This window comes from Trichosurus vulpecula, chromosome 6 (assembly GCF_011100635.1).
Source record: "Trichosurus vulpecula isolate mTriVul1 chromosome 6, mTriVul1.pri, whole genome shotgun sequence".
NCBI classification, from domain to species: Eukaryota; Metazoa; Chordata; class Mammalia; order Diprotodontia; family Phalangeridae; genus Trichosurus; species Trichosurus vulpecula.
Window position 1 is genome coordinate 7674894 of NC_050578.1, and position 26566 is coordinate 7701459.

At 41.3% G+C, this 26566-nt stretch overlaps 1 protein-coding gene across 1 annotated transcript in view; it reads right to left on the reverse strand.

Moving 5' to 3' along the window:
• The window catches only part of SH3RF1 (SH3 domain containing ring finger 1), a 224429-nt gene extending 200003 nt beyond the window's left edge, over positions 1-24426 (reverse strand). The window contains exons 1-2 of the mRNA XM_036763467.1: positions 24363-24426; positions 23577-24051 (exon numbers count right to left, since the gene is read on the reverse strand). Of these exons, the coding sequence (XP_036619362.1) occupies positions 23577-23960 (384 nt within the window). The 5' untranslated portion in view covers positions 23961-24051; positions 24363-24426. The remainder of the gene's footprint in view (positions 1-23576; positions 24052-24362) is intronic.
• Between the last annotated feature and the right edge of the window lie 2140 nt (positions 24427-26566).

The window sequence follows — 26566 nt, forward strand, 5'->3', positions numbered from 1 at the left end:
GGCTTTTCCTCACTGGGATTCCTGCAAAATCGTCCAATAAATATAACTTTTCTCTCCTTGTACATAGAAATCCCACCTGCTAACCAAGAAACTGTAAAGGATCAGGATAACGTTTCTTAAGCACTTAGTATAAAAGAAACCCAAAGCTTCCTTCACCTGCTAGCCTCTCACAGGGCTGGGAGGGGAAGGGTGGAACATTCTCAGTGAGCTATGACTTCCTCTGGCAGACTCAACAGGCCAAAGAATGCGTATCTACATTTAAGCATGGCTGGTGTCACTTCTGAGACCCTGTGATCGTGGTCCTGTTTATGAATCTCAGTACAGGTATATTTCAAATTATTTTAATTGTAACATAGAAGATGTCCCAAATGTCTTAGTGCCATTTCCAGCTTCAAGCTGAACCAAGACTTTTAGGACACCAAGCCTTTATCTCTAGCAGAGAACAGGGACTCAATTGGCAAAAGGAAAAGTGTTTTGCTCTCATTAATCCTTACAAAGCAATGAGCACACTGGAGAAGCTCATTAGGTAGGACTAGTTAGGAGAAAAACGACCTTTAAAGACAGAACGGTTTCTTGGGGTCATGAAGCAGACCAAATTTAAAAAGCTTTGTCCTGCCCACACCTTTAACTGTGTTAGGAACGGTAAGTCTCAGTTTCCCCTACCTAGGATATGTTAAGTACCAGAGTTTAACAAAATATATTTTTAAATGTTCTTTTCTGTAAAATCATTAAAAGACAGCTTAAAAACACCAGAAAAGGAAAAAGTAAAATTGCCAAAGGGTATATAAACTGTTGGTTAGGTACTTGTGTCTAAATTTACAAATTAGAAAGAGTTACACAGACAGAGTTTGAGACCATGTTGCATGTCTCATTTCCTCAAAAAGTGAAAGAGAAAGAGACAGAAAGGGAAAAGGAGAAGGAGAGGGAGGCAGGGAAGGAGAAAGGGAGATGAGAAGAGAGGAGGGGAGGAGAGAAGAGACAGAAAGAAAGGAAGGAAGGAAGGAGGGAGGAAGAGAGAGAGAGCAACCCCTTGACTCTCACAGTAGCACTGAGATGACCCTGAGTTCTTAAGTTCTACTGTCCACTCCATCAGAGAAAGGATGTGGTTTGTTGTCACTGGAGGAATTAACCACTCCACTGAAACCACAGATCCTTGGTGTGCTGATAGAATATGTTTCATTTTTGTTTCTGCACCCTCAGATCTTAACAAAATGCCTGGAACATGGCAGCTTATTAATAAATGCTTGCTGATTGATTGACAACACTGTGTGTGTATGCACACACATATGTATGTGTATATATGTATGAATGTACACACACATACATGCTGGAAGTATCCAAACTGTAACTGGCAATGGTACTCCCTTCATTAGCTGAGACTACACTCCATCCATATTTCACAAATTGCTTGTCTTCCCCTTCCCTTTCCCTGCCCCAATCATCCACCTGGTGACCAAGCTTCTAGTGATGACCTCTATCCATTTGTGCAAGCTGGGGCTCGCTGGGCAGCCACCATCTGGTCACTGGATCGCTACACTACACCAGCGATGTCAAACTCAAATAGAAACTAGAGAACACTGCAAGTACATAGGGATACCTTCTGGCTGCACGCTGACTTAGAAAAACCACCTATTAACATTTTCTATGTCCAACTGTATTTTTATTTTGTTAACTACTTCCCCAGTTACATTTTATTTTTTGGAAGTGGGAAGGCAGGGCAATTGGGGTTAAGTGACTTGCCCAAGATCACACACTAGTAAGTGTGTCGAGTGTCTGAGGCCAAATTTGAACTCAGGTCCTCCTGACTCCAGGGTTGGTGCTTTACTCTGTGCCACCTAGCTGCCCCTCCCCGGTCACATTTTAACCTGGTTTCCTCAGGTGGGAGACTGACACCTGTGCTTGAAACTCTTCCACACTGGAAAGGTTTATCAGAGCTTAGAGTCCACTGCATTTATGGTATGCTGAAGCAGTATGAATAGTGAAGAGAACGCTAGCCTTCAAATGCTCTGAGAATCTGGGAAAATCACTTCACCTGGGTTCCAATCTTACCTCTGTGATCCAAAGTAAGTCACTTAACCTTTAGCTGCAACGTCCTCATCTATAAAAGGAGGGGGAGGGTAGACCAGATGGATTCTGAGGTCCTTTCCATTTCTAAATCTATAATCCAGTGATTCAGGGCATCTCCACAGAAAGGGGAGGCACAAGGGTAGGCCTTTAGAGGGGAAAATATTTGTACACCCATTTACAATTACCAAATACTTTCACGGGCACAGATTCATATGAGTAAGGAATCCTGGCATGATACAGAGTTATCAATCAACATACAGTTCCTCCCCACTGTGGATACCACCCAGCCCTCCCAAGCCGAACCAAATTAAAATGTAATTGTGAAATTTTTAACAGAATACGTAAAAATGCAATAAAACATAGGTAACATCATACTTTAAAAGTGAGTTGAGTTTGACATCGCTGGTGAAGCAGAGAGCTCACCTCTCTACCAGGGATCAACTGTGTGAAAACGGGCAAGTGACAATCTCTCAATTGTGTTGTTCAGTCATTTTAGTCATGCCCAACTCTTCGGGACCCCATTTGGGGTTTTCTTGGCAAAGATCCTGGAGTAATTTGCCATTTCCTTCTCCAGCTCATTTTACAGATGAGGAAACTGAGGCAAACAGGGTTAAGTGACTTGCCTGGGGTCACACAGCTAGTAAGTATCTGAGGCTAGACTGAACTCAGGTTTTCTGAGTCCAGGCCCAGCACTCTATCCACTGCACCACCTAGCTGCCAATCTCTCAATGTCTCAGAGACATAATTTACAGACCATATACCGATAGGTGTAGGTGAAAGCAGTTTCTGTAACCACAGTTCTCTACCACTGATGAAATCATGGGTCTGACCCACCCCCACCCCTCTGAAAAATTCCAGATTACTTGTTAAATAAGAATTGTTTGTTTCACAAAGTTAGAATGAGAAAAAGTCTAGTATGAATGATAACAGCGAAAGGCTGACCTCTCCTTGCTTGGATTTAATGACAATTCAACAGCCCATGTGGAATGCTGGGTATAGGATGTCTTACACCTTTTGGCTTAGAGGACCTGACCCAGAGGGACCTGAGGGAAGCCAGAGGGGCTTTCTGAGGCCAAACGGATCAAGACAGGCCTCCCACTCACCTGGATCAGGGCTAACATAAAGGTGTAGGCCAACTCCACAGCAGGCCCAGGTCCAACTATATTCCACTCCTTCCTACTACTACCATGTCTACCCTAGAATAGACTCTAAAATTAATATGGTGCCTCAAACAAGCTCTAGGTCAGACTCCCTGATTCCAAATTCAACTAAAGTGTCCTTTGAAACACCTCCCTTGTCTAGACTTGCACTCCTGAGTCCCCAGGACTAGTTTGAAGTATTTCATTAGCTAAGTAAGTGCTGATCTCAACAAGCTCCCCTGAAATATTTTTGGGGTTGCCAATAGAAAAGCCATTTTAAGAAGAATTAATCTCTAGGGGGAAAGAAGCCAGATGAAGTTTAGGAAGAAAAAGAATAGTAAAGTTTAGACTGTTCTTTCAATTGTTTCTAAAAAAAGAACACAACCACCAAATTAGTTATATTTATAAATAATGAGTAATATAGCTGAAGTGTAGTGGTTAGAGCGATGGGCAGGGAGAACCAGGAAGACCTTATTCCCATTTCATCTCTGACACTTACTAGCTATGTGGTACCAGGCAAGTCAAATGTTTTAAAACAACTAGTGGGTTGGCAAGGAACATCAGCTTTGTTCAGGTAGGTTATACACAGTGTTTTGGTAGGTAGGCATCAAAGAAGCTGGAAATAAATCAGATTGCCAGAAGTGGCAAAGGCAATTCTCACACTGGAAGTCCTCCGAGTTCAAGATACCGTATTCTCCTTGCTCATGTAAAGGTTCAGAGAACGAAGCAATCCAGCAATGAATGAATGAACGATCATTTATTAAACACTTACTATGTGTCAGGCAGTGTTTCTAGGCCCACAACAATGGAGCAATTGCTATCTTCAACAATCTTATATTCTATCAGGGAAATATTATTACCCATATCCAAAACAAGTTTTCAAAGTAGTGATACCCTGCATATGCCAAGTCAAAGAATCTGGTATTTTCATCATGTTCTTCAAGTATATTCATCTTCCGAGTCTCAAGAAGGGGAATCATGCTCTTCAAAGGCATCCTATTTAAAGAAATCTATATAAAGAGGTCTGTGACAGCACCCATCCTCCAGTGGCTTGTATCATCGGGAGGCATCACTGAAACTGTCAACGCCAGCTGTCCTAGATCCATACTTTCACAGCCATGTATAAAACAGGGTAACCAGCCTTCCTTTTCTTTATTATAACAACTTGAAAGTCAGGTAGGAGTGAATAGTCCTTTTGTCCATAAACAAGCTATTTGAAAAACAGAAGCCTACTGTCTTTTACTGTCAATTCATGGTTTACAAAGCCTGTATGGTTGGTTTTAGCCCTCAAAAAGGTCTTAATGCATAGGTACGTTTAAACTGTATTTTACAGACTGTGAGAAAGGGAATGCAATAGGAGTGGACCACATGCCCCTTTTATGAAAGAGGCTGGATCTAAGCAGTGTGGAGTGATCTCACCTGTAAGAAATGCCACAACAGTGACATGGAACAAAGTGGCTTCCCTCAGAAGGAAACACAATCTGTCTGAGAATAAAGCCCCATTTCCCCTCCACAATTCAGGGCTGCCCAAATCACTGGAGGTAGTTGCATTCTTCTGTTTACTTTATTATCACTGCTATTTGCTATAGTATTTGTGGCAGTAAGGAAAACATTAAATAGTCGTCGTTTTCTGTTGAATGCTGTTCACATGACCTTTGATCAAATACATTTGTGCCAAAGAAATGCACTTGCCAGTAAGAATCTGTAAGCTATGGTTTATACATCTCTATAAATACTGACTGTGCTATGCTTAAGAAAGTAACAGAAAAAGAGAGAGAGAGAGAGAGAGAGCAAGAGAGCGAGCGAGCACGTGTAAAGTGAGGGCAGAGTAAACACATACTTCAAACCAAACCTACTATGTCCAAATAAATCCTACATTTTTACATTTTTAGGCCATGTCTGTAGAGTTTTCCAGTTGAGTCAGTTTATTACTGCCCTCCTTTCATAAACAATGAGTCCAAGGCAGACTACTCACAAAGGACAGAACAAACCCATTCATAAGTCTTCTGATACTGAGCCGCTAAAATTGTGCTTGGCTCCTCTAAGAGATGGGCAGTGATATCCTGTTAGCCCACAGTGAAGGCAGCCACTTTGCTTTTCAGAGTACAGAGTACCTACCTACTTCCCAGGAGTGCTGTGACTTGAGATAGCCTAAGTAAAGTACATAGGAAACTTTAAATGGCTAGCTATAGGTGTTATCATCTTCACCATCACCACCACCACTACTACCACCCACCAACCACTCCCGCCAACATCACAACTACCACCACCACCACTACTACTAACATCGATCTAAGAACATAATATCCAAAGGGGAAAAAAGTTTTAAAAAGCAATTTCATGGCAACTTTTAAATTAGTATGGTGCTGAAAACTCAAATGGCTATTCTGCCCACCCTAAAGCAACAGAGAAAGATGGTTAGCGTCTAACTGCCCAGTCACGAATACTGGATCGTCTAAGGCACGGCTGCTATAAATCCTGGGCTCCAAAGGAAAGATGATGCTTAGAGCAAAACATGGAAAAATAAAATAGATATAAATTTGCCTAATTCAAGTGACATTCTCATTCTTAACAAAGAAATTATTCAGCGGCATTTTTTAAAAAACAAATTGTTTTAAATTAAATTAAACCATACTAAATTGTCCCTCAGAGATAATATGACTTAGTAGTGGATAGAGGGGTCAATCTTGGAATCAGGAGCCCCGTGTTCAAGGACTGTTTCTGACACGTACTCGCTGTGATTCTTGGCAAGTTACTTAACCTTCTCGGCGCTCTAGAAAACTTCTTAAATTGCACAGAAGGTGCCAGTGTGCTCACGGCAACCCTCTTACCATCCCAATTTTGCAAATGTGAAAACTGAGACCGAGAGAGGTTAAGTGACTTAATCCAGGGTTACACATCTAAGAATTGGAGGCAGGATGCAAACTCAGGTCTTCCTGAGTCCCTTCCTCTAGCTAAGCCAGTGAGATGACAACTTGGCAGAGAAGTTGCTGACAGGCATCAGTCAACGCTGCTTACTCCTCACTAAGAGCTCCTTACGGCAATAAAGTCATGGGTTCAGAACAACAAAAAAAATCATTTTCTTGAACTTCCTATTCTCCCATGCTATTTACTCTACAATGAAACGGTGAGTCCTCTATTGATTCTCTGTCTGTATTACAGACATTTAACATTAATATGTTAAATATATTTTTATTTATTTTCATTATTTCCAAATTACATGTTAAAAAATTTAACATTCATTTTCCCCATTAACTTTTCTGTAAGCATTCAAAACTATCTTATGGATTAATTATCTTAAGGAGTAACTTGAACAAGGAAATAAAGCTGATAACCTTCTCTTTCCCCCTCTCATTTTTATGGCCAGCAGTCTGATGCAAGAATTTATTAAGGGCCTCTTGGGATCAATTTACTGATGCTACATGCTGTTTCCTCAAACTCCCTGTTCTTCCTTGTCTTGCATATATAGAATATATGGAAACTTAAATCATTGTGGGGTTTTTTTTGGGGGGGGGGGTGAAGGGGACTTCTGGGGGCAAAGGAACCATTTGATTTTCCTTTTCTATTTTTCTTATTCCTCCATCCCTTTTCATGCAGGGTCAGTAGGCTTAATTTTATTTTATAAATACATGTTGTCTCTAGAATTTGATGATGTCTTTGTTAATTATGTCATATTTTCCATTACTACTGAGACTCCTCCAGAAGCCATTTGCTAGATAGACTAAATGGACTCAAAGACCAATACCAGTAGTACAAGGAACAAATTTAAGTTCAATGGGCATTTGTTAAGCACCTACTAAGTGAGAGGCAGTATGTGCTAATTGCTGGGGCTACAAGGACAAAACCAAAACAGCCCCTGTGTCCTCAATGAGTTTGCATTCTACTGGATAAAATGGAAAGGGAACTGCATTTGTGGTGAGAGGATCTGGATTCAAATCCCAGCTCTGGCACCTGTGTAATATCTTTGTGATCCTTCAAGTGTAAAGGAAAGCACAGGATTCACCAGCTGTTCAGTAAAAAAAAAAGTCAAAATTACATTAGGAAGAGCATGCATGCCCTGTCAGGTTGACCTCATTTTCTGCACTGATCATATGGTATAACTGACAGATAAGGAAATGTCAGAGATAATGTCTTGACTTTAATAAGATGTTTCATTAAATTCCATATGGTACCTTCATTTAAAAGGTAGATGGTTTAAACCACTGGGAAAGATTCAAAAGTGACACTCAAGAAGAATAATTAGGAAGGCTCTACTGACCGATGAACTAGCATTCCAATAGGACCTGAAGGATGAAGCTTTTCATCACAGAGCCAGACAATGGAAAGGAGACTACAGTTAATTCTTACTTACAATTAATTCTTACTACAGTAAGAATTAATTCTAGATACTTTTTTTAAAAAGCATTTTAATAAACTTAATAGTGCCTACTGTGTGCTAGGCACGCGCTAGGTGCTTTACAAATGTTATCTGATTTGGACTTCACAACAACCCTAAGAAATAGGTACTGTTATTATTTTCACCATTTTACAATTGAGGAAACTGAGGCAGAGGGAAGTTTGACAAGCCCAGGGAAACACAGCTAGTTAATAATAATAGCTAATATTTATATAAAGATTTTAAACTCTTACCATTATATAATTGTGTGATTATATAATGAATAAGCATGTTATAATTATTGTAATATAATACGTAATTATATACAGCATAGTAACATTTTCTATCGCACTGACTGTGTGCCAGGCACTGTCCGAAGTGCTTTACAAATGTTATTTCATTTTTATCCTCATAACGACCCTGAGAGGTAGGTGCTATTATTACTTTCCCCACTTCAAGGCTGAGAAAACTGAGGCAGACAGAAGAATAGTCACCCAAAGAGTATCTCAAGTCACACAGGTCTTCCTGACTCCAGGCCCAGACTGAACCGCCCAACTGCCCCCCAATGCCCTCCCAAAAACAGGTCATGAATTCAAAGTGACTGACCAGCTGGAGTGGGGAAGAAGACCATGAACTGTGTTTTTATCCAAGTCTAAGTGCCAGTTACGTTGAGGATTAAAAGACTATTAGAAGGTCCCGAGCTGGGAGGAGGCCTCAGGAGCCACCTAGCCCAACTCTCTGACTTTACAGACGAAGAAACTAAAGCCCAGGGAGGTTATTATGATTTGCTGACAATCCCATGAGACCCAAGAGGGGTTGGAACCCAGGTCCTCTTATTCCTGCGCTATATCCACTTTATTTACTATGTTGTTTCTTATAGTGCCTGTTTTCAAAGTGCTTACAATCTACTAATTTAATAGAAAAATTAAATTAACCAGCACATTAATAAGTTGCTTACAATGAAATGATGAAATATCTGTGGTCCCAGAAAACAGGCAAGGAAATTTACTTATACACTTCTTCTTTGCAGAAAGCTGGGGAACTACATGCATAGAATGTTGCATACCATGTTTTTCTGGTCAATTATTTTGAGTTTTGCTCAATTATTTTTTCTGTAACAAGAGGGTTCGATGTTGCATGATGGGCAATGATTGGTATAAAATAAACAAGATGTCTATAAAACTGTAAATAAACAAAAAAAAAATCCATGGCTCTGAGCATAAGCCCATCAGAAGACAAAGGCAGGGTCTACAAGGCCAAAGTGTTCCAAATCACAATAGACAAGACTGTGAACTAAATTCCTACTCTAATGAATCATCTTAGCATGGAGGGGGCACTGAGTACTCATAAATTATATTGGGTAGTACAAGCTCCATCAGGTCCTATGCCAACTGCCAATAGCTTCAAGTGTGAGCCCTGAGGTTCGCAAGGGCTCATCACCAGAAAGAGGGTTCCCAGGTAAGTGTGTATATAGTTGGGGTGGGGTGGGGTGGAAGAAGTGTACAACTCATGAAACCATCTACTATGATGCAGAATGTTTTCAGTCGGTGTCGGTGATGATGATAGCTTGACACAGCCATGAGAAGGACCCCAGGGGCAACACAAGGCCAGGAATGTGATCGGAAAAACTCACTTCACAAACATGTGGCAGAACTGGGAGCAATGAGAGAAAGCTACAGAGAGGTGAATTTCAGCTCAACGTAAGGAAAAATCTTGCTACTATAAAGGACTGTTCAAAAATGCAAATAGCAGCGTCAAGGAGGTACGAGTTCCTGCTCACTGGAGGTCTTCCAGCGGGGGCAGGATGACCAAAGGTTTGAGATGCTGTAGGAGGATCGGCTGTTGTTCCAATTCAGGTTGGGCTAGATGACTCCTGGGGTCCTTTCCAGCTCTTCAAATAAGTCATCAATGTGGTGAAGCTGTTCAAAAAGTACTACATCTACATCACCATCACCATCACCATCACCATCATCACCATCACCATCACCATCACCATCACCATCATCACCATCACCACCACCACCACCACCACCACCACCACCACCACCACCACCACCACCACCATCACCATCACCATCACCATCACCATCACCATCACCATCACCATCACCATCACCACCATCACCACCATCACCACCATCACCATCATCACCATCACCATCATCACCATCACCATCACCACCATCACCATCATCACCATCACCATCATCACCATCACCACCATCACCACCATCACCATCATCACCATCACCATCACCACCATCACCATCATCACCATCACCATCACCACCATCATTACCACAATAATGATGATGATAACTAATATTCATCTGATGCTTTAAGCTTTACAAAGGGATTTGTAAATAACCCTGTGAGGTAAAGAGTGCCCCACCCACCCACCTATTTTTTAGACACAGACATCAAGGCTGATGCAGCTTACAACCTGAGCAGGACTCAAACCTATGACTTCTAACTCCAAAGCCTGGTTCTTTCCACTGTGCCACACATATGACACTAAGATATAAAAATAAGCGGGACAGTGCAGGGGAGCAGCGTGATAATCATTCCACCATCCCAAACCTTGGTCAGAACTTTATTATAGTCCTGGGAGCTCTACCACACTGAAACTTAAGCAAGATGTGCAGAGAGCTGGAAAGGGTCCACGAGACAGCAACCAAAATAATTATAGGTCCTAAGAGGAAATACAAAAGAAAATGGAGTTATTCACCCTAAACGAGGGATGAGAGATGGAATCTTAACAGGAATTTTTGCAGATATGAAAGGATAGCATGTGATCAAGCTCTCCTTTTCCACCAAGAACAGAACAAGAGGAAATGGGATTAAATTGAAGCCGTGGGGATTTACATTTAATACAAGAAAAAACTTGCTGGCTATGAAAACTCTAAGATACTGAAATGTGTGCAGCAATTAAGATTGGAAATCTACTTTTCTAGAGACTTAAAAAAATAGAGTAGGGAGAGGATTCTGGGAAGATGTTGAAGTAGGTCAGAAAATTTCAAGCTCTCATGATTTTCCTCCACTAAAGAGAGAAAATGACACCTCTGGGCAAACAAATAAGAACAGGGGCAGAACAGGAGTCCTCTCGGGACAATTGGAGAAGATCTGAAGAAAAATCCCAGGACTAGATTTCCTCTTGGTGAAGAGTAAACACCACACCTCCAGACTAGGGTCCACTTTAACAACAAGTGGCAAGCTGATTAAACAAGGGTTAGCTAGCTGGGTTGGGAGACTGGCTGAGCCCCACTGCCACCAGAACTTTTACCCCCAGGATAGCGAGGGAAGTTGGGTGTCTGAGCCAGGAAGATGAAGGGAACCTCTGCTGACAAGGAACGCCAGCCCCCGCTGCGCTTCAGAGAGCCTCAGGGTGGCGAGAAGGAACCAGCACAGGCCCCAGAGGGTGGAGAAGCAGTGGGGTGGGACACCGCTTGCTGTGGTCACGTATGGAGGCTGGAGGTCTTGGTAGGAGTTCAAGGTCAGAAGGGAGAAATGAAGAGGATCAGTGGTCAGAGTCATCATACCCCACACCCCAGGACTAGAGGTGATCATAAAAACTAAATTATTACCCCAAAAAAAAATGCACAGGCAAAGGAGAAAGAATCCAACCCATAGAGAGCTACTATGGAATAGAAAAGACTGAGGTTCAACTTCAGAGGAGGATACTGAAGCAAAGAAACCCTAGTCTACCTCAAAGAGTAATATCAAATGGTCACCTGCCCAAAAAGAATTCATTGAAGAACTTTAAAAAGACTTTAAAAATCAAATGAGAGAGACAGAGGAAAAATTAAAAAGAAAAATAAGAATAATACAAGAAAAACAAGAAGATTATGACAAGAAAGTCAACCAATTGGCAAAGGAGATTCAGAATCTTAAGGAAGAAAATGACTCTCTGAAAATCAGAACTGGGCAAGTGGAGCTAGCAAAGATAGGAGATGAAGAAATAAAAAACCAAAATATAAAGAATGAAAAAATAGAAGAGAATGTGAAACATCTCATAAAAAAACAACTCTGGAGAACAGATCAAGAAGAGAAAACATAAGAATAATTGGACTACCTGAAAGTTCTGATCAAAAAAAGAATCTTGATACAATAATACAAGAAATAATTAAAGAAAACTGTCCTGAAATCATTAGAACAAGAGGGGACGGTAGAAATGGAAAAAAATCTACCAATCACCACCTGAAAGAGATCCCATGAGGAAAACTCAGGAATATTATAGTTAAATTCCAAAACCCCCAAATCAAGGACAAAATATGAGCCACAAGAAAAAAGCAATTTACATATGATGGTACCACAATTAGAATCATACAAGACCTAGCGTTAGACCTGCAAAAGATTGCAGGTCTTGGAATACTATATGTTGAAGAGCGAAAGAACTGGAGCTCCAGCTGAAAATATCATACCCAGCAAAGCTAAGCATAATTTTGAATGAAAAAAAAAATGGACATTTGATCAACTGTCAGACTTTCAAGATTCTGTTAAAATAAAAAAACAAGACCCTGAACTCAACAGAAGATTTGACAAACAAAAGCCAAGAGAAACAGAAGGTACCAAAGACCAATTACAAGGGGCTCAAGGATAGAATGTTTACTTTTTTGTATGGAAAATCTAAAACCTATGTCTAAGGTTGTTACTAGTAATCAGATAGCTTATTAAGAAAGTTTGTGGTAGACCTGAGTATGAAATGACTTTAAAAAGTAAAACTGTTCAAGAACAGCTAAAAGAGTAATTATCTTATACAAATGAGAGAGACAGAGGAACAACCAATGCAAAGGAATTAGTAGGGAGAGGGAGGCTGTTAGTTCTGGAGACCTACTTTCATCGGGAATGGGTTAAAGAGGGGAAAATACATATCCATCTAGAAGAGTATTAAAGGGGGCAGCTAGGTGGTGCAGTGAGTAGAGCACCGTCCCTGGAGTCAGGAGGACCTCAGACACTTGACACACTTACTAGCTGTGTGACCTTGGGCAAGTCACTTAACCCCAACTGCCCTGCCTTACCCCCCTCCAAAAAAAAAAAACCAAAAACAATAAAAGAGTATTAAAATCTTCTAAATTTAAAAAAGAAATAAAATTCTAAGGGGATAGGGACGGGGGAGAAGATAAAGGAGGGATCTTCAGAGGGGAAAGGGAAGGAATAGGTTAAAAGGGGGGTATAAGAAGGGTGTTTGGATTTAGGGGAATGAAAGGATAAGGGAGAGGGCTTTAGAGGGGAAGTGGATAGAATAGGTCAAAGGGGTATACAAAAGGGTGTTTAGATTTAAGGGAATGGGACAGTAAGGGAGGGATTGCTAGAGCAGGGGTAGGTTAAGTAATAGGGCAAGGTAGCAGGTAGAAGTAAAGTAGAGGAGTTAGGAGAAATAGGAAAACTGATATGCACAAACATAAAAACAAGATTAGGAGTAGAATCTCTTAGGGAAAGTATATGTTTATATATGTTTTGTCTATATGTATACATTTATGTATTTATCAATACCTATATATAAATATATCCATGCTCAATTAGCCTTGGGATGGTGGGTAGAGGGAGGAAGGGGGGGGGGAAGAACAAAGTAAAAAGTGTGCAGCAGAGAACAAAAGAAAACCTACAAGGAAGTGAAGAAAAAAAAAGATGGACAGCTTTCAACTTAATGCACAGTATTTAATATGTAGGCTTTCTTGAAATGATAAGTTATTGCTATATATTTTGAATCTTCTCCTATGTTCTGCTGTGCACATGATAGATTTTCTCTTATTTTATATTTAAGCTTAATACTTAAGTTTATAATGTTTCTTTTCCTTTTCTTACTACATATTTTAGTATTTGTCTCAAATAAAAAGTTTTTTAAAAAAATATAGCAGATGACCACCTTTTGTCAAATTTCTTTCTTTATATTTTCTTATGGAGTATTATTTTTGATAAGCCAAAAAGATGACTCTGTACTCTTGTATAGATTAAAACATTTAGGCTCAAAACAGTTAAATATATTACTGTCATTGCATTCCCAAAATCTTACATACAGTGTCTGCTGGAGAATGCAATAATTAGACATACACTTTCCCAGTTATAAGAAATATTATGACTTTAGAAATATTATTAGAAATATTCAGTACACAGATAACTGGACAAGGAATTTATTATGCATTCTTCAAGAACTATAATCTTCTCAGTGTCATCCAGGGAGGAAAAAAATCTCTCAACTATAAATAAAAACCATAAGAACGTAAGATGAGATCTAAAAGTCTTTCTTACCAACAGTAGAATTTTTTTGCCTTCCTTAAAATTAACCTTCAGAATACTCCAAACTCTTTCTGTCATCCATTAATAAGAGTCCACTCTAAAGCTTCTGAAAGCTAAACAGGAACCAAGTTGAAAGACTTATGGTTCAGATAGTTTGAATTATAGTATCTATTCCCACATTTTATTTAAAAGAAAAAACTAAAGGAAAAAATTCTCATACACACAACATGTAACATAACACAGCTAGTTTTGTTTTTGCTGCTATAAGCAAAACATACATTTCATACATCAGACAACTCCTCAATTTTCCAATGGGTTTGACCCAAAAGTTCATTAACGGATTTGGTACTCAGAACATCCCCCCCACCCCCCCAAAAGAAGTATTAATGGGAAATAAGCTCCCAGACTGACCCACAAAAGCATACCTAATATATAATTAAGCTTCATTAATTAATAGTACTAGCCAGAGTTCTGAGCCTTATTAGTAGAGGGCCCAACAGTGCAGAAGAAAGAGCAGGAAGAAATGGGGGTAGGGAGGAGAGTTTCTTCCCCAATTTGAGACAAGTGAATTCTGTCTCCCAAGTTCCCGTCTGTGCTCCTATCCCCAGGACCTCCAGTACCTTCATGCTGTCCTAATCCCAGAGGCTTTTCCTATATCCCAAAGTGCTCCTTAATCCAAAATTGCCTCTTCCTCCTCACCCCATAAAACTCTCTTTCCTCAGAGTACAGCTGGATATTGGAGAAGTAGTGGGAGAAAAGTAAAATGGAAGGCAGCACTAAACCTCAGAAATAGGAGGGCCCTCTGGGCCCATCTAGTCAAACCTATACCAGAAGGAAAATATCCTCTGTAACACCTATAGCAAGTAGTTATCCATCCACTAAGAGCTGAAGCTGGTTTGAAAATTCCCGTTCTGCTATTGATTTACTTACTGTGTGTCCTTAAACAAAATGCTGGCACTCACTTCCTTGATAGATAAAGTAAGTGAGTTGAGAAAGGTGTGGCCCACAATCCCAGGTACTGGGGAGGCTGAGCCGGTTGGATTCCTTGAGGCTGGGCATCATGAGCTACAATGCACTAGGTCCAGCACTAATATAGCAAGCCCCTGGGAGCTGGGCGCCACTAGGCTGCCTAAAGAGAGACGAACTGGCCCAAGCTGGAAACAGAGCAGGTCAGAGCTTCCTTTTAAGATCAGCAATGGGGTCAGACTTGTGAGAGAGACATAGCATCTCCAGCTCGTGTGAGTGAAATAAGGAAACCCAGACTCCCTTGACCCTTCCCCGCCTCGAAAAAAATGGAAGGGACCACATCAGATGGTCTTAACCTAAAATGCATGAACTTTTAAAAAAATATTTTGATAACTGTACTTCAATATACTATAATCCTATGTATTTTATGCATTTGAAAACATTATTCTAAAAAGGGGGTACATAGGCCTCCCCAAATGTCAAAGAGTATCCAAGACAAAAGAGAGATTAAAAATCTATGCACTAAACATTTTAAAATAGAACTGATCTTTGAAAGAATAACTTTATACTTGATCGCTCTCTGAAAGTACTGAGATGCCTCAAATAAATTAAAACTAGATGTGGCTCATCCCTCATCATGGCATGGACAGGACTTTGTGTTCTCAGAAGTGATGCTACCATATCAATCTGGAAAGACCTGAGGTGTTTCACTGGGAACAAATGATATGTCTTTTCCCTGAGGACCACACTAGCTAAGTCCTGAGACTCCTCACCAGAAGGCTGGCCCCTAAGTGAGAACTGTCCTCAGCGCCAGCCACTTATTAAACTGCCAAGTGAGTGGAGGAGATTTATCTACATCAATAGGGCCACAGAGATGTGCGTGGAGGGAAAGAACAGGCTGCCACACACCGTGAACAATACATTACAAAGTGGAAGTGGTACACATTGTAGTCAGGATGCCCTCAATGAAATTTATGAGTGATCACATGAGAATTGTTGAAGGAAAATCAGGAGATCGACAAGTACTCCATTAGTATCCTCACTGCTGGGAAAAGAAAGCAAGAAAGTCCCCTTGCATTTTGGATGGACCTTCCCTGCTGAACTTATGGGAGAGGAAATGGGCAGGAGTCTACCAGGCCAGGCAGGGATGGACAGCTGCAATCTGTATCAGAGGAGGGGTCTGCACACATCAGGGAGATCAGAAATGTATGCGTAAATATAGCCATCTTAAAGACAGATCCCTGAGCGAACTTTTACAGGATGCTTTCAGGTTTGCAAAGCACTTTGATGATCACAACACTCCACTGAGGTAAGAGCTATTACTACCCCATTTTATTAATGAGGACCCTGAGGCAGATTCAGCAGCTTGTCCAGGGTCATGCAGCTAGAAAGCATTTGAGGAAGGATTCAAAGTCAGGTCTTCCAGCACTCTGACCACTGTACTCATCTAGCCATCTCCCCATACCCACATGAATCATGGATCCCAGAAGCAGTAAAGCATAAGCCTATTAATTGGAAAATGACTGAACAGAAGCCTCTACCACAAACCAGAAATTAGACTCTCACTTCTAAGTTTCAAAAGGATAAAAGTGATTCCTTATTACTTGGAGACAGTTGCTAATTAAACAATAAAAATAATAAAAATTTACACTCACTCATGAATTAGTGGCCTCTAACAGTTAAAAAAAAAGCACTGGGGGGAGGGGATTCTTTTTAAAAAAAGTTATTTTAGGAAATTTGTTATTTCCTTAGGGTAATAGAAAAATGTTTAAAACTTGACAACCCTTGACTTTCTGTACTATATTTAATACAGCCGAAAAATTCATTTTCGAGCCCTCCTACTGCTTACTTTTCTCCATTTCACAACTCAAGTAATTTACTGCCTACTGTTGCTGTCATCCATCTGAAATGGCACCTCCATTCCCTTCCAGCTTCCACTGAAGAGCTCGCTCACACATCTATCTTTAAGACGGCTATATTTACATATGCCCATATGCCACCATTCATGAAACAACCACTGCCTTCCTCTTGTCTTGGCACTGATGGCTACATACATAAGCTTTGAGGGGCAGTCAGAGGGTGAATGAGAGAGGGGATTTCTCTTTTTAGGTTATCACTGGTTTTTTCATGGGCACAGGATAGGTATTTTTAATCCCACTGTCTTGTGGAATGGAATTGGTAAATGTAAGAGAAAGGCTAGGGAGCCACAGGGACTATAGAGCAAAGGTAGGATTCTAAGAGCTGGAAGCAAAATACCATCTTGGCCTCTGTTCTAACTACCTCCTCCCCAATTCTCCTCTACCTATCCGAATCTCAGCTTTCCAAGCCCAGCTCTTGGTCTCACTTTCTTCATGAAGCCTTAATTGGCCATCCCAGTGACCACTTCCTCCTGAAAATCCTAGTTTCCACATACAGGAGAGTCATTTGATCTCACTGAGTCTCAGTGACCTCATTTACAAAACGGGGATCATAACACTCATATTTACCTACGCCACAGAGCTGTTTTGAGAACATGCTTTCTAAGTCATCGATCACCACAATTTGTGTTACGAATTACTGTTATTAATTGTTGGCTGTAACACTTATCTGGCCCTTAACCACAGGATCATCAATTTAGAGTTGAAAGGGCTCCTGACTGTCATCTAGTCCAGGATGTGCTGGAGACAGCTCCTCCTGAGATGTCAGCATCTATACCTTGGAAACTGGCTTGATTTCTGGTTTTGTGAATTGCCTAGATTTAAGAAAATGATGGAGAAAATGTTAATAATGCAGATTAAACTTTAAAATGTGTCTTGTGTATTTTGGAGAGCAGGTTGTTAAACATTTACAATCACATCGATGATCTAATTCCAACCTTCTCGTTCTACAGATGAAAAACTGAAGCCAAATGGATTAAGTAAGCTGCCCAAGGTCATAGAAGAGTAGGGATTCAAATTCAGGTCCCACAGACTCCAGGTTTAACGTTTTCAAATTCACCTTCCCAATCATATCCTTGTAACACCTCTCCTCTGGTTGTCTTTTATAGTTTACTACTGAATTTCTCCTCAAATATTCATGTGTAAACTCCTTGAGGGTAAAGACATTAGTCACACCTCTCCCTCAGCACCAGGCAATTTCTGATCCTAGGTTTTTCTTGTTATGTAGTCATGTCCAACTCTCTGTCACCCCTTTTTTTTGTTTTCTTGGCAAAGATACTAAAGGGGCTTGCCATTTCCTTCTCCAGTTCATTTTACAGGTGAGGAAACTGAGGCAAACAGGGTTAAGTATCTGAGGCCAGATTTGAACTCACAAAGATGAGTCTCCCTGAGTCCAAGCCCAGCAATCAATACTTGTGGAATGAAAGAAGGCGAGGCCAGTTATCTATCACAGTGGGACAGTCAAAAAAGCAGAGCTATACTTATTCTAGTGTCCCCAAATTCTTAGTAACGTTTTAAGCTGTTAAAGCTCTAAACCATGAAAGCTTACAAACTGCACTGAGACTTTAGGGACATACCACACAGTCCATGGAGCTGGAGTTGAACACTAATGCTACATCTCTCTACCTGTGAGACTTTTTACCATGTCCTTTTACTTCCTCCAGGCCTGTAAAACGAGATGGTTAGATTAGATCAGTTGTGTTGAACTCAGATAGAAAGGGATCCCTCCCTCCTAGTCCCAGATGGGCCTTGAGTTTGACACCTCTCTACCAGGTGATCTCCAAAGTCTCATCTGACTCTGAATCCAAGGAACTTGAGCTCCAAGACACAACAAGATTGATGGTGTAGTAATAAGATATGGAAGGGCAGGCTAAAAGCGATCAAAGGCACATAGTGGTTAAAAGACTTACCTAGGGTCACACAGTTAGAAAATCCCCAAAGCAGGCTTTGAACCTGGATCTTTCTGATTACAAGCTCAGCTGTCTATCCACAATGCCAGGCTGCCTTCTCTAGGCCTCGTCTCACTATGTTCACTGTAGATTAAATATGTGTTATTGCATCTGATCCACAACAACTCTATGACGTAGGTGCTATTATGGTCCCCAGTCTGCAGAAAAGGAAACTGAGGCTGACAAAGGTTAAGTGACTTAACCAGGGTCACACAGCTAATAACATCCAAGGTTTTCCTCAATCCAAGATCAGCACTCTATTGAATGCACCATATAAGTTTAGAACTGGAAGGAACCTTAGAGTGCATCTAGTCCAACTTTTTGTTTTAAGGAAACTGAGGCACTTGCCTGAGATCACAAAGGTTGACCGAGGTAGCCCCAGACTCCAAGGCAGTCTTCTTTCCATTACACTGAAGATGGGGAAAGGATTGGATGGGCAAGAATCATCCTTCCCTTGAGGTCCATGCAGGTGTCTGTCCTCAGCTTAAAACCAAGTCAACGTAATTCTCTGCCTAAGGGCAAGAAGGAAGCTTCCAATGCTGACTCAAGCAGGGCAGGCCCTAACCCTTACCTCTCCCTCTTCATTCAGTCTTTGGACTGAGCTAATAAGTCAAATTCTGGAAACAAGATATGCAGAACGTATTAGAAATGCTCAGATCTGCTGATAATACTCACTGCCTCAGCTAAGGGCAAAGGAAGCCGCATCATCTTAAGTCTGCTGGTATATAATGGGACATAACTAATAAACTAAAGCAATGTTACATGTGTTATCACTTTCAGCTATGCCAAAACATGTGGCAACATGCATGCTGCACACTACTGTCATTTAAAAATATCTCCCTGACAAGGATAAATATTTGGCAGTCATTATGGCCACTCTCTGATAGAATCTGCTGAAGAAGTTGTGTGTGTGTGTGTGTGTGTGTGTGTGTGTGTGTGTGTGCCTGAGAGTGTGCCTGAGCCTGCCAACCTCAGTGCCACCCACAAACTGTGATTTTTTATTTTCTCAAGAATTACCTCCTAGGGGCAGCTAGGTGGCACGATGAGTTGAACACCAGCCCTTGAGTCAGGAAGACCTGAGTTCAAATCCAGCCTCAGATACATGACGTACTTACTGGCTGTGTGACCTTAGGCAAGTCACTTAACCCCAACTGCCCTGCCTTCCCCTCTCCAAAAAAAAAAGGAATTATCTCCCAGACCTACAAATATGTTTTTAAAATGCTTAGAAAACATGCATCAAATAGAATGTATTGTTTATTCTCAGTATAAAAGGTACTGTTAACTGCCAATGAAGAGCTATTTTAAGCAGGGGAAGAGGCTGTCCTTATAAGTAATGAAATATTTGGCATCACTCATCAGACACAGATTTAGAGCTGGAGGAGACCTTAGAAGCCATCAAGTCCAACATCTTCATTTTACAAATGAGGAAACTGAGGCACAAAGAAGTTAAATGACTTTCCCAGAGGCATATAGTAAGTGCGTATAAGGAAGGATTTGATTTTGGCTTTTCCTGGTCCAGTGCTCTATCTACTATGCCACCTTGGGGTAAATTCTGCTTCAATAAAAACAACATATTTTATTCCCATTTTACCCATCTCTACTAAAGTACCCAAGTTGTAGTAAGCAGCAAGGTAAGTTGGGTTTCTTAAAAAAACAATTTTTCTCATGCAAAGAAATCACAAGTAATATACTAAGTAATAGAACACTTGGGTTTGGAATAAAGAAGACCTTGGGTTCTTGTGTCACCTCTGTGATGCTAGACAAGTCACTTTAACTCTATAGGCACCAAGTAACTCCACAAAATTCATTTACTAAAGTTATATATAGTTCTATATATATAGCTCTGCAGGAAGGAATTCTCACACCAGGAGTTCCCCATGCTGATGAAATCAGAGCTCCTTTGCTATTCTTGTTCCAGAAGAGATCAGTTAGGTAGTAATAAAATAAGAAAATGGTAAAACCTAGGAAAATACTATCAATACAAGTTGGTATTACTGCAACAACTGTTTACATAGCGATGCATACCTGAAATACCTTAGCAGTTCAAAAACACAAGAATTGTGTGGGTGTGTTATGTAGGGAGATAACAAGGTACAGTTGGAAGGAAGGCTTCCTTTAGAGTCAACAGACGTGGGTTTGACTCACTTTTCTGCCAGTGTTACCTCAGGCAAGTCTCTTCACCACCCTAAGTCTCCATTTCCTCATCTTCAAAATAAAGAGGTTAGATTAAAGGACCTCTGAGGTCCTTTTGAGCTCTCAATCAATGAAGGCAGGTAGCAGATGCCTCCCCTACAAAGAAAACCAAGGCTGTAAATTATTAACTCTGAATCTTAGGGCTGTTCAGTTGAATACTTGAGCCCTCTCCTCCAAATTCTTTTTACCAATGATCAAACATTTAGAGCATTCCTCCTAACACAAGTGATGTGTCAATAACAAAGACACTTTCTATTCATAGCCAGAAGCTATCCTTCTAGTCTAATTAAGAGTGAAACAAAACCTTTCCAAAGGAGCAAATCTCCCCCGTCATTAAAGGAAGCAGACCAGGGTTAGGTGTCTCAGAAATGACCAATGTGATGACTGGTTCTCCAGTTAAAATATTCATGAGTGAAATTCCCCATGCCTTGTTTCCTGCAGAATTTTTCTTGAAAGAGTCCAGGAAATAAACAAATGCCAAGAAGAGCGCTGAGGGGAACTGTTTATTTATTTAATCCATAACACATGGATTCCAAACACTGAAAAGGATCACCCTCTCTCTCACAACATGCACTCTCCTGAAGAAATTTTAAAATGTGAATCAAAAGGAAAGATCATCAAATGGTCTGCCGGTGATGGGTTCAAAGGATCAATTTTCTAAACTTGGGACATCCCCTGGGGGTTGGATACAGAGGCAAACCAGTGTTTGTAGCAGTCACATGATCCCAGCTAGAGACCAGCTGCCACTCATTCCACTCTAGGTGAAACCTGTACTCTCTAATGCCTGCAAGATGAAAAGTCAAAGGAAACTACAGAAGAAACTACAAAGTACAGTATTTTTTAGTGGAAGGTTATAATAATAGATACCCACACTCTACCAGGGGAAAGACCTGGAGACACTTAGCACCTGTGCAAACTCCTGTCAAGACATTTCATCTCTCTGAGCCTCAGTTGTTTCACATGGAAAATAGGGATTTTAAAAATTTTACTACTCACCTTTCCAGGTTGTTGGGAGGAAAAGGCCTTATAAACCTTCATGTGTTAAAAATAAGTGTGAGTTTATAGATGCTTACTAGGAACTTACTCTACCACCTGTGTGATGCTGGGCAAGTCACTAATCCTCTCTGGTCTTCAGTCTGCTCAACAGCGAAATCAGATATAGCTGGACTCAAGGAATTCTACAGTCCCTTAGCTCTAAATCTAAGATCCTATGAACTGTTGAAAAATATCCTAAGCAAGATTAGCTACTAATTAAAACTGGATCCATGACAATTTGTCCAATTTCCAAATAGTCTTCTCCATGACAAATGCAACTACTAACTTGACGACTACTTTTCCCTACATTTACCCAAAAGAAAAAAAGGAGCAAGCCAGAAAAATGCACAAGAGTATCAAGATATCATATTATCTTATTACAAGATAATATCATTACCTAACTTCTGACCTTACCTAATAAAAGAGTTTATTCCTAAGAAATATATTTGATTAAAATAGATTGAGGCTCAGTTCTACCTGAAGCCTTTCCTGATATGCCCAACCCACAAGCACTCTGCCCCCCCAAATTGCTTTGAGTCTATTTTGTATCAAACTGCATACAGTCACAAATGTAAAGTTACAAGGGTCAACTAGGCAAACACTCATTTTACAGAACAGAGAGGGTGACCTGCCCAAGGTCACACAGGTATCCGGTGGGGTTTAACCTCAGGTAATTTGGCTCCAAACTCAATTCTATCCGCATCCCCTCAGCTAATAAGCTCATCAAAGGCAACCTCACTTTCACCTTTACATTCCCAGCGGCCAGCACAGTGCTTGGCACATTGTTGTGCTACGAAGAGTCAAACATGACTGAGCGACCAGTGACCATGGCATGCCATGGGGTCTTCTTGGCAAAGATACTGAACTGGTTTGCCATTTCCTTCTGGGGTGGATTAAGGTAAACGAGTGACTTGTCCAGGGTCACATTGCTATTAATGGTCTGAGGCTGGATTTGAATTCAGGTCTTCCTAACTCAAGGCCTAGCACTCTAACCACTGAGTCATCTACTTGCCTCTGCTTGGCACACAGTGGGTGCTTAATAAATGCCTGTACACTGGTTGATTTCAAGTGGTAGTGAGCAGTCACATTAGGAGCTACACTTAAAATTTTATTCCAGCCCCAATTCAGACCCACACCCAAGCTCTAATAAAGGATCTTGCTGAATTAATTTTATTGCACTCCCAGAAAAAAAACAAACTGTGATTAGATTGTCCACAGTCCAGAATGACATTTTGTTGCCATGGCAACAAAACCGACCTACCTGTGGCTATGGTTGGCTAAGAACTCCTCCTACCAGCAAATACAGTACCATGTTTTCATAAAGCCTAACTACCACCACAACCAGAAGCAAAAAAAAAAAAAAATGCCACTGGGCTGATTTTCTATTCCAGACATATATAATCAATGTAGCAGAAAAAAATAAATCATAATCACACCTAACCAACATTTTACAAGTTACCACCACCTGCCATCTTTTAAATTACATTTGAATAATTTAATAATCGTCCCCAAAAAACTTACTGTAGCTGAGAACACATATAGAATATCAAGATATTGTGAAATAGAGATAATTTACCACCAGTTCCAAAAGCACTTGTTTTCTTAAGTACTGGTAATGAATAAATGGAAGCAAAGAGAGAAATCCAGTCCTCCACGCACTTATTGTGATTCACCAACTAGTTGTTTCTTGGCTACTTACTCGGACTGGGGGGCTCCGGGCCTGCACTCGTTGCTGTCCACCTTGGGAGCCTTGAGGATCTTTTGAACTACAATTCACAACAGCACTGCCCTGGGCCCGGAGAGCATTTGTGCAGTTAATCCCGCTGCTGGTGCCTGGTTTCCGAGGTCTCTGCTTGAGTCCATCCAACAGCCTAACCAACAGGATGTTACTGGGCAGCTCATCAACTCCGCAGCCCACTAAAGTCCTGCATTCTGGACACCTCAGTTCATTTCGAGAACCAACAATCCCCAGCAAACAGCGTTTGCAAAATGTGTGCTGGCAAGGCAAGACCTTCGCAGAAGCATCAAGTCGTTCTAAACACACAGGACATTCCAACAGATCCAACAAGGCAGATTCATCCATCTTTATCTAATTTACTGAGAAAAAAGTCTTCATAGTTGTTCACCGCCCTTAAAGAGATTCATGTAACATCCATGCCTGTTCAGACTCTCCTCTGGGATTGGCAGGTAGAGAAAAAAGAAAAACAAATAAATAATGTTGTGATCTGGGGAAAATGTTTTAAAAAGAGTTCATTGAAAAGCAGAAAGAACACCATGGTCCAGAGACTTATGTCCCAGCTCTGCTACTAACAAGCTTACTTTCCTTCACTAAATCAAGTGTTTACTTTTTAAGAAATTTAATAGAGTAAAAGAAGCGGACTTTAAATTATGGTAAGTCACTATAATATTGGTTTTATTTAAAATTAATAAATCACTTTGTGATCTTAGGAATCTCACTGGCCTTCCCCTGCCTCTGTTTCCTCACCTGCAAAGTAAGAGCATCAAATCGGATGGTTTCCAAGTCCCTTCCAACTTGGGCAACACGGATCTATAGAAGAAGGGCCAAGAACTAAAACATTCATAAATATTGTTAATAGAGTCTGCTTTGCTTCTGAATACTGCTCCTACACTGGTGGGTCAATCATTGTTTAAAAGATTTCTACACAATTCAAAAATAATCCCTAAAGCTATTTAGAAGTACACTGTTTTGTAATAGCCATTAAGTGCTTATTACAGAAGGATTTCTGTAATAAATGCAATTTATGAAATGAAATGAAGATAATTTCTTTGACCATCACAGCGCTATTAACTGCTGTATTTGGCTCAAATGAAAAGCTAAACAGAAGCCAATTTAAAGTTTTCTTTACCTGAAATCACTATTAACATCCAACAAAGCTCCAATTTTCAAACCACTTAGAATTTAATAAATTCTTCTGCCTGTGATCACTTGTAGCAAGCTGGCTCCAGTATCAGATATGTTTCTTTTTAAGTCTGGGGCTGTAATTGAACGAGTAAGGGAACTCCCAAGATGGAAACTCCCTCCCCTGATGCAGATCAGCCACCTGTCTGTAACTTTCAGTCTTCGAGGTTCGCCTGGAATACTGAGAGGCTAGGTGCATTAAGAGTTCAGAAAGTATGTATCAGAGAGTGCACTTGAACCCGTCTTACCGACTCCCAAACCAGTAAGACCCTCAGCCAATAAGCAAATTATGTTTCTTATCTGGTCTTAAAAATGAGGTTATGTGATATTTCTCATAAAAAAGAATGAAAGGTCAATACTGTAAAATGAGGGGTTGGAACTTAGATGGCTGTAAGGTACCTTCCAACTCTGGATTCTATGACCAAATTCCAAGGATATCTCTAAAAAGATTGGTTTGAAAGTTTCTAAAATACAAAAGCAGCAGTCATCTATACCAATCTCCACCTCCAGTCATTCACAAATTCTCAAAGTACATAGGCTTTTTTGTTTGAACTGCCTGCCCTAATTCCATGCAAAACAGGCAAAAATAATTGTGAATCAATCCGACAATGGGGAATCTTTGCTTAAAAAGCTGTTGGCAGAACAGGAAATTCGACTACTCAGTAAAAAAGTCAATACCCACCTCCATCCCCTCGCTTCCCTATAGGTTATTAATTCAGGCTCAAAATAGAGGAAACATACTTTATAGAGGCAAGCCACCCATCTGTCTCTCTCTCTCCAGACACACCCCACAGCAACGTGTTTGGGGCACAGCACGGCCACTTCCAAGTGGGAAAAGTTAAGGGCTAACGCAGCCAAGGCGAGGGGATGGGGTAAGTGGTTATTAAAGAGAATCCTCTGTGCTTACGCCCTTCGGGGTTGCGGCAGGACACAGACACACAGACACACACAAACACTCCCCCTCTCTCTGTCTCTCTCCCTCCCTCTCTCTCACTCTCCCTCTCTGGAAGTTTTCATGGACTTAAAAATAAATGCGTGGCCTTAAGTTGCGAAACTAAGCTCTGCACAAAGTGGGGGGGGGGGGGAGGCAAAACAAAACCTATTAGATAAAGGGGCGGGAGAAGTAGAGAGAACAGTCACCATAGAAACAGATTTATCTGTGGTGTGGGGGGTCCTGGAGATTGCGGGGAGGCTGGTCAAGCCCGGGGAGGACCCCCTCGCCAAGCCTGGCGCCCGGGCCACGGAAGCCCTGCCGCATATCCCGGACCTCGCCAATTCCCTCGTGGATCCCCGGGCACCCACAGGGACCCAGCCGGCAAAGCGAGCTGGTTCTCCTGCGCTCCCGGGAAGGAGAGACATCTCCGCCCTGCACCCTGTGAAAGAGAGCGGGGGAGAGCAGAGGGAAAGAGCGGGAGAGGGAGAGGGAGAGAGGCGGGAGAGAACAAGAGAGAAGGCACCCACCATCGCCTTCCTGAGTAGCTCCTCCGTGGCCAAGGGGGGCTGGAGGAGGCAGGAGCCGGGGTCCAGGGGCCCCCTGCTCCCAGTGTGGAGCTGCCTCCTCCTCTTTGTTCGCGGGCACTGCAGCAGCAGCAGTGGAAGGAAGGGGGGGTGCGACGGCGGCGGGGGCAGCGGCGGCAGCAGCAGCAGATGCAGCCGATGCCGCCCCAGCCCCGCTGCCAGTGTGTGTATGTGTGTGTGTGCGTGTATATGTGTGCGTGCGCGCGCGCGCGCGCGTGTATATGTGTGTGTGTCTGTCTGTCTCTGACGAC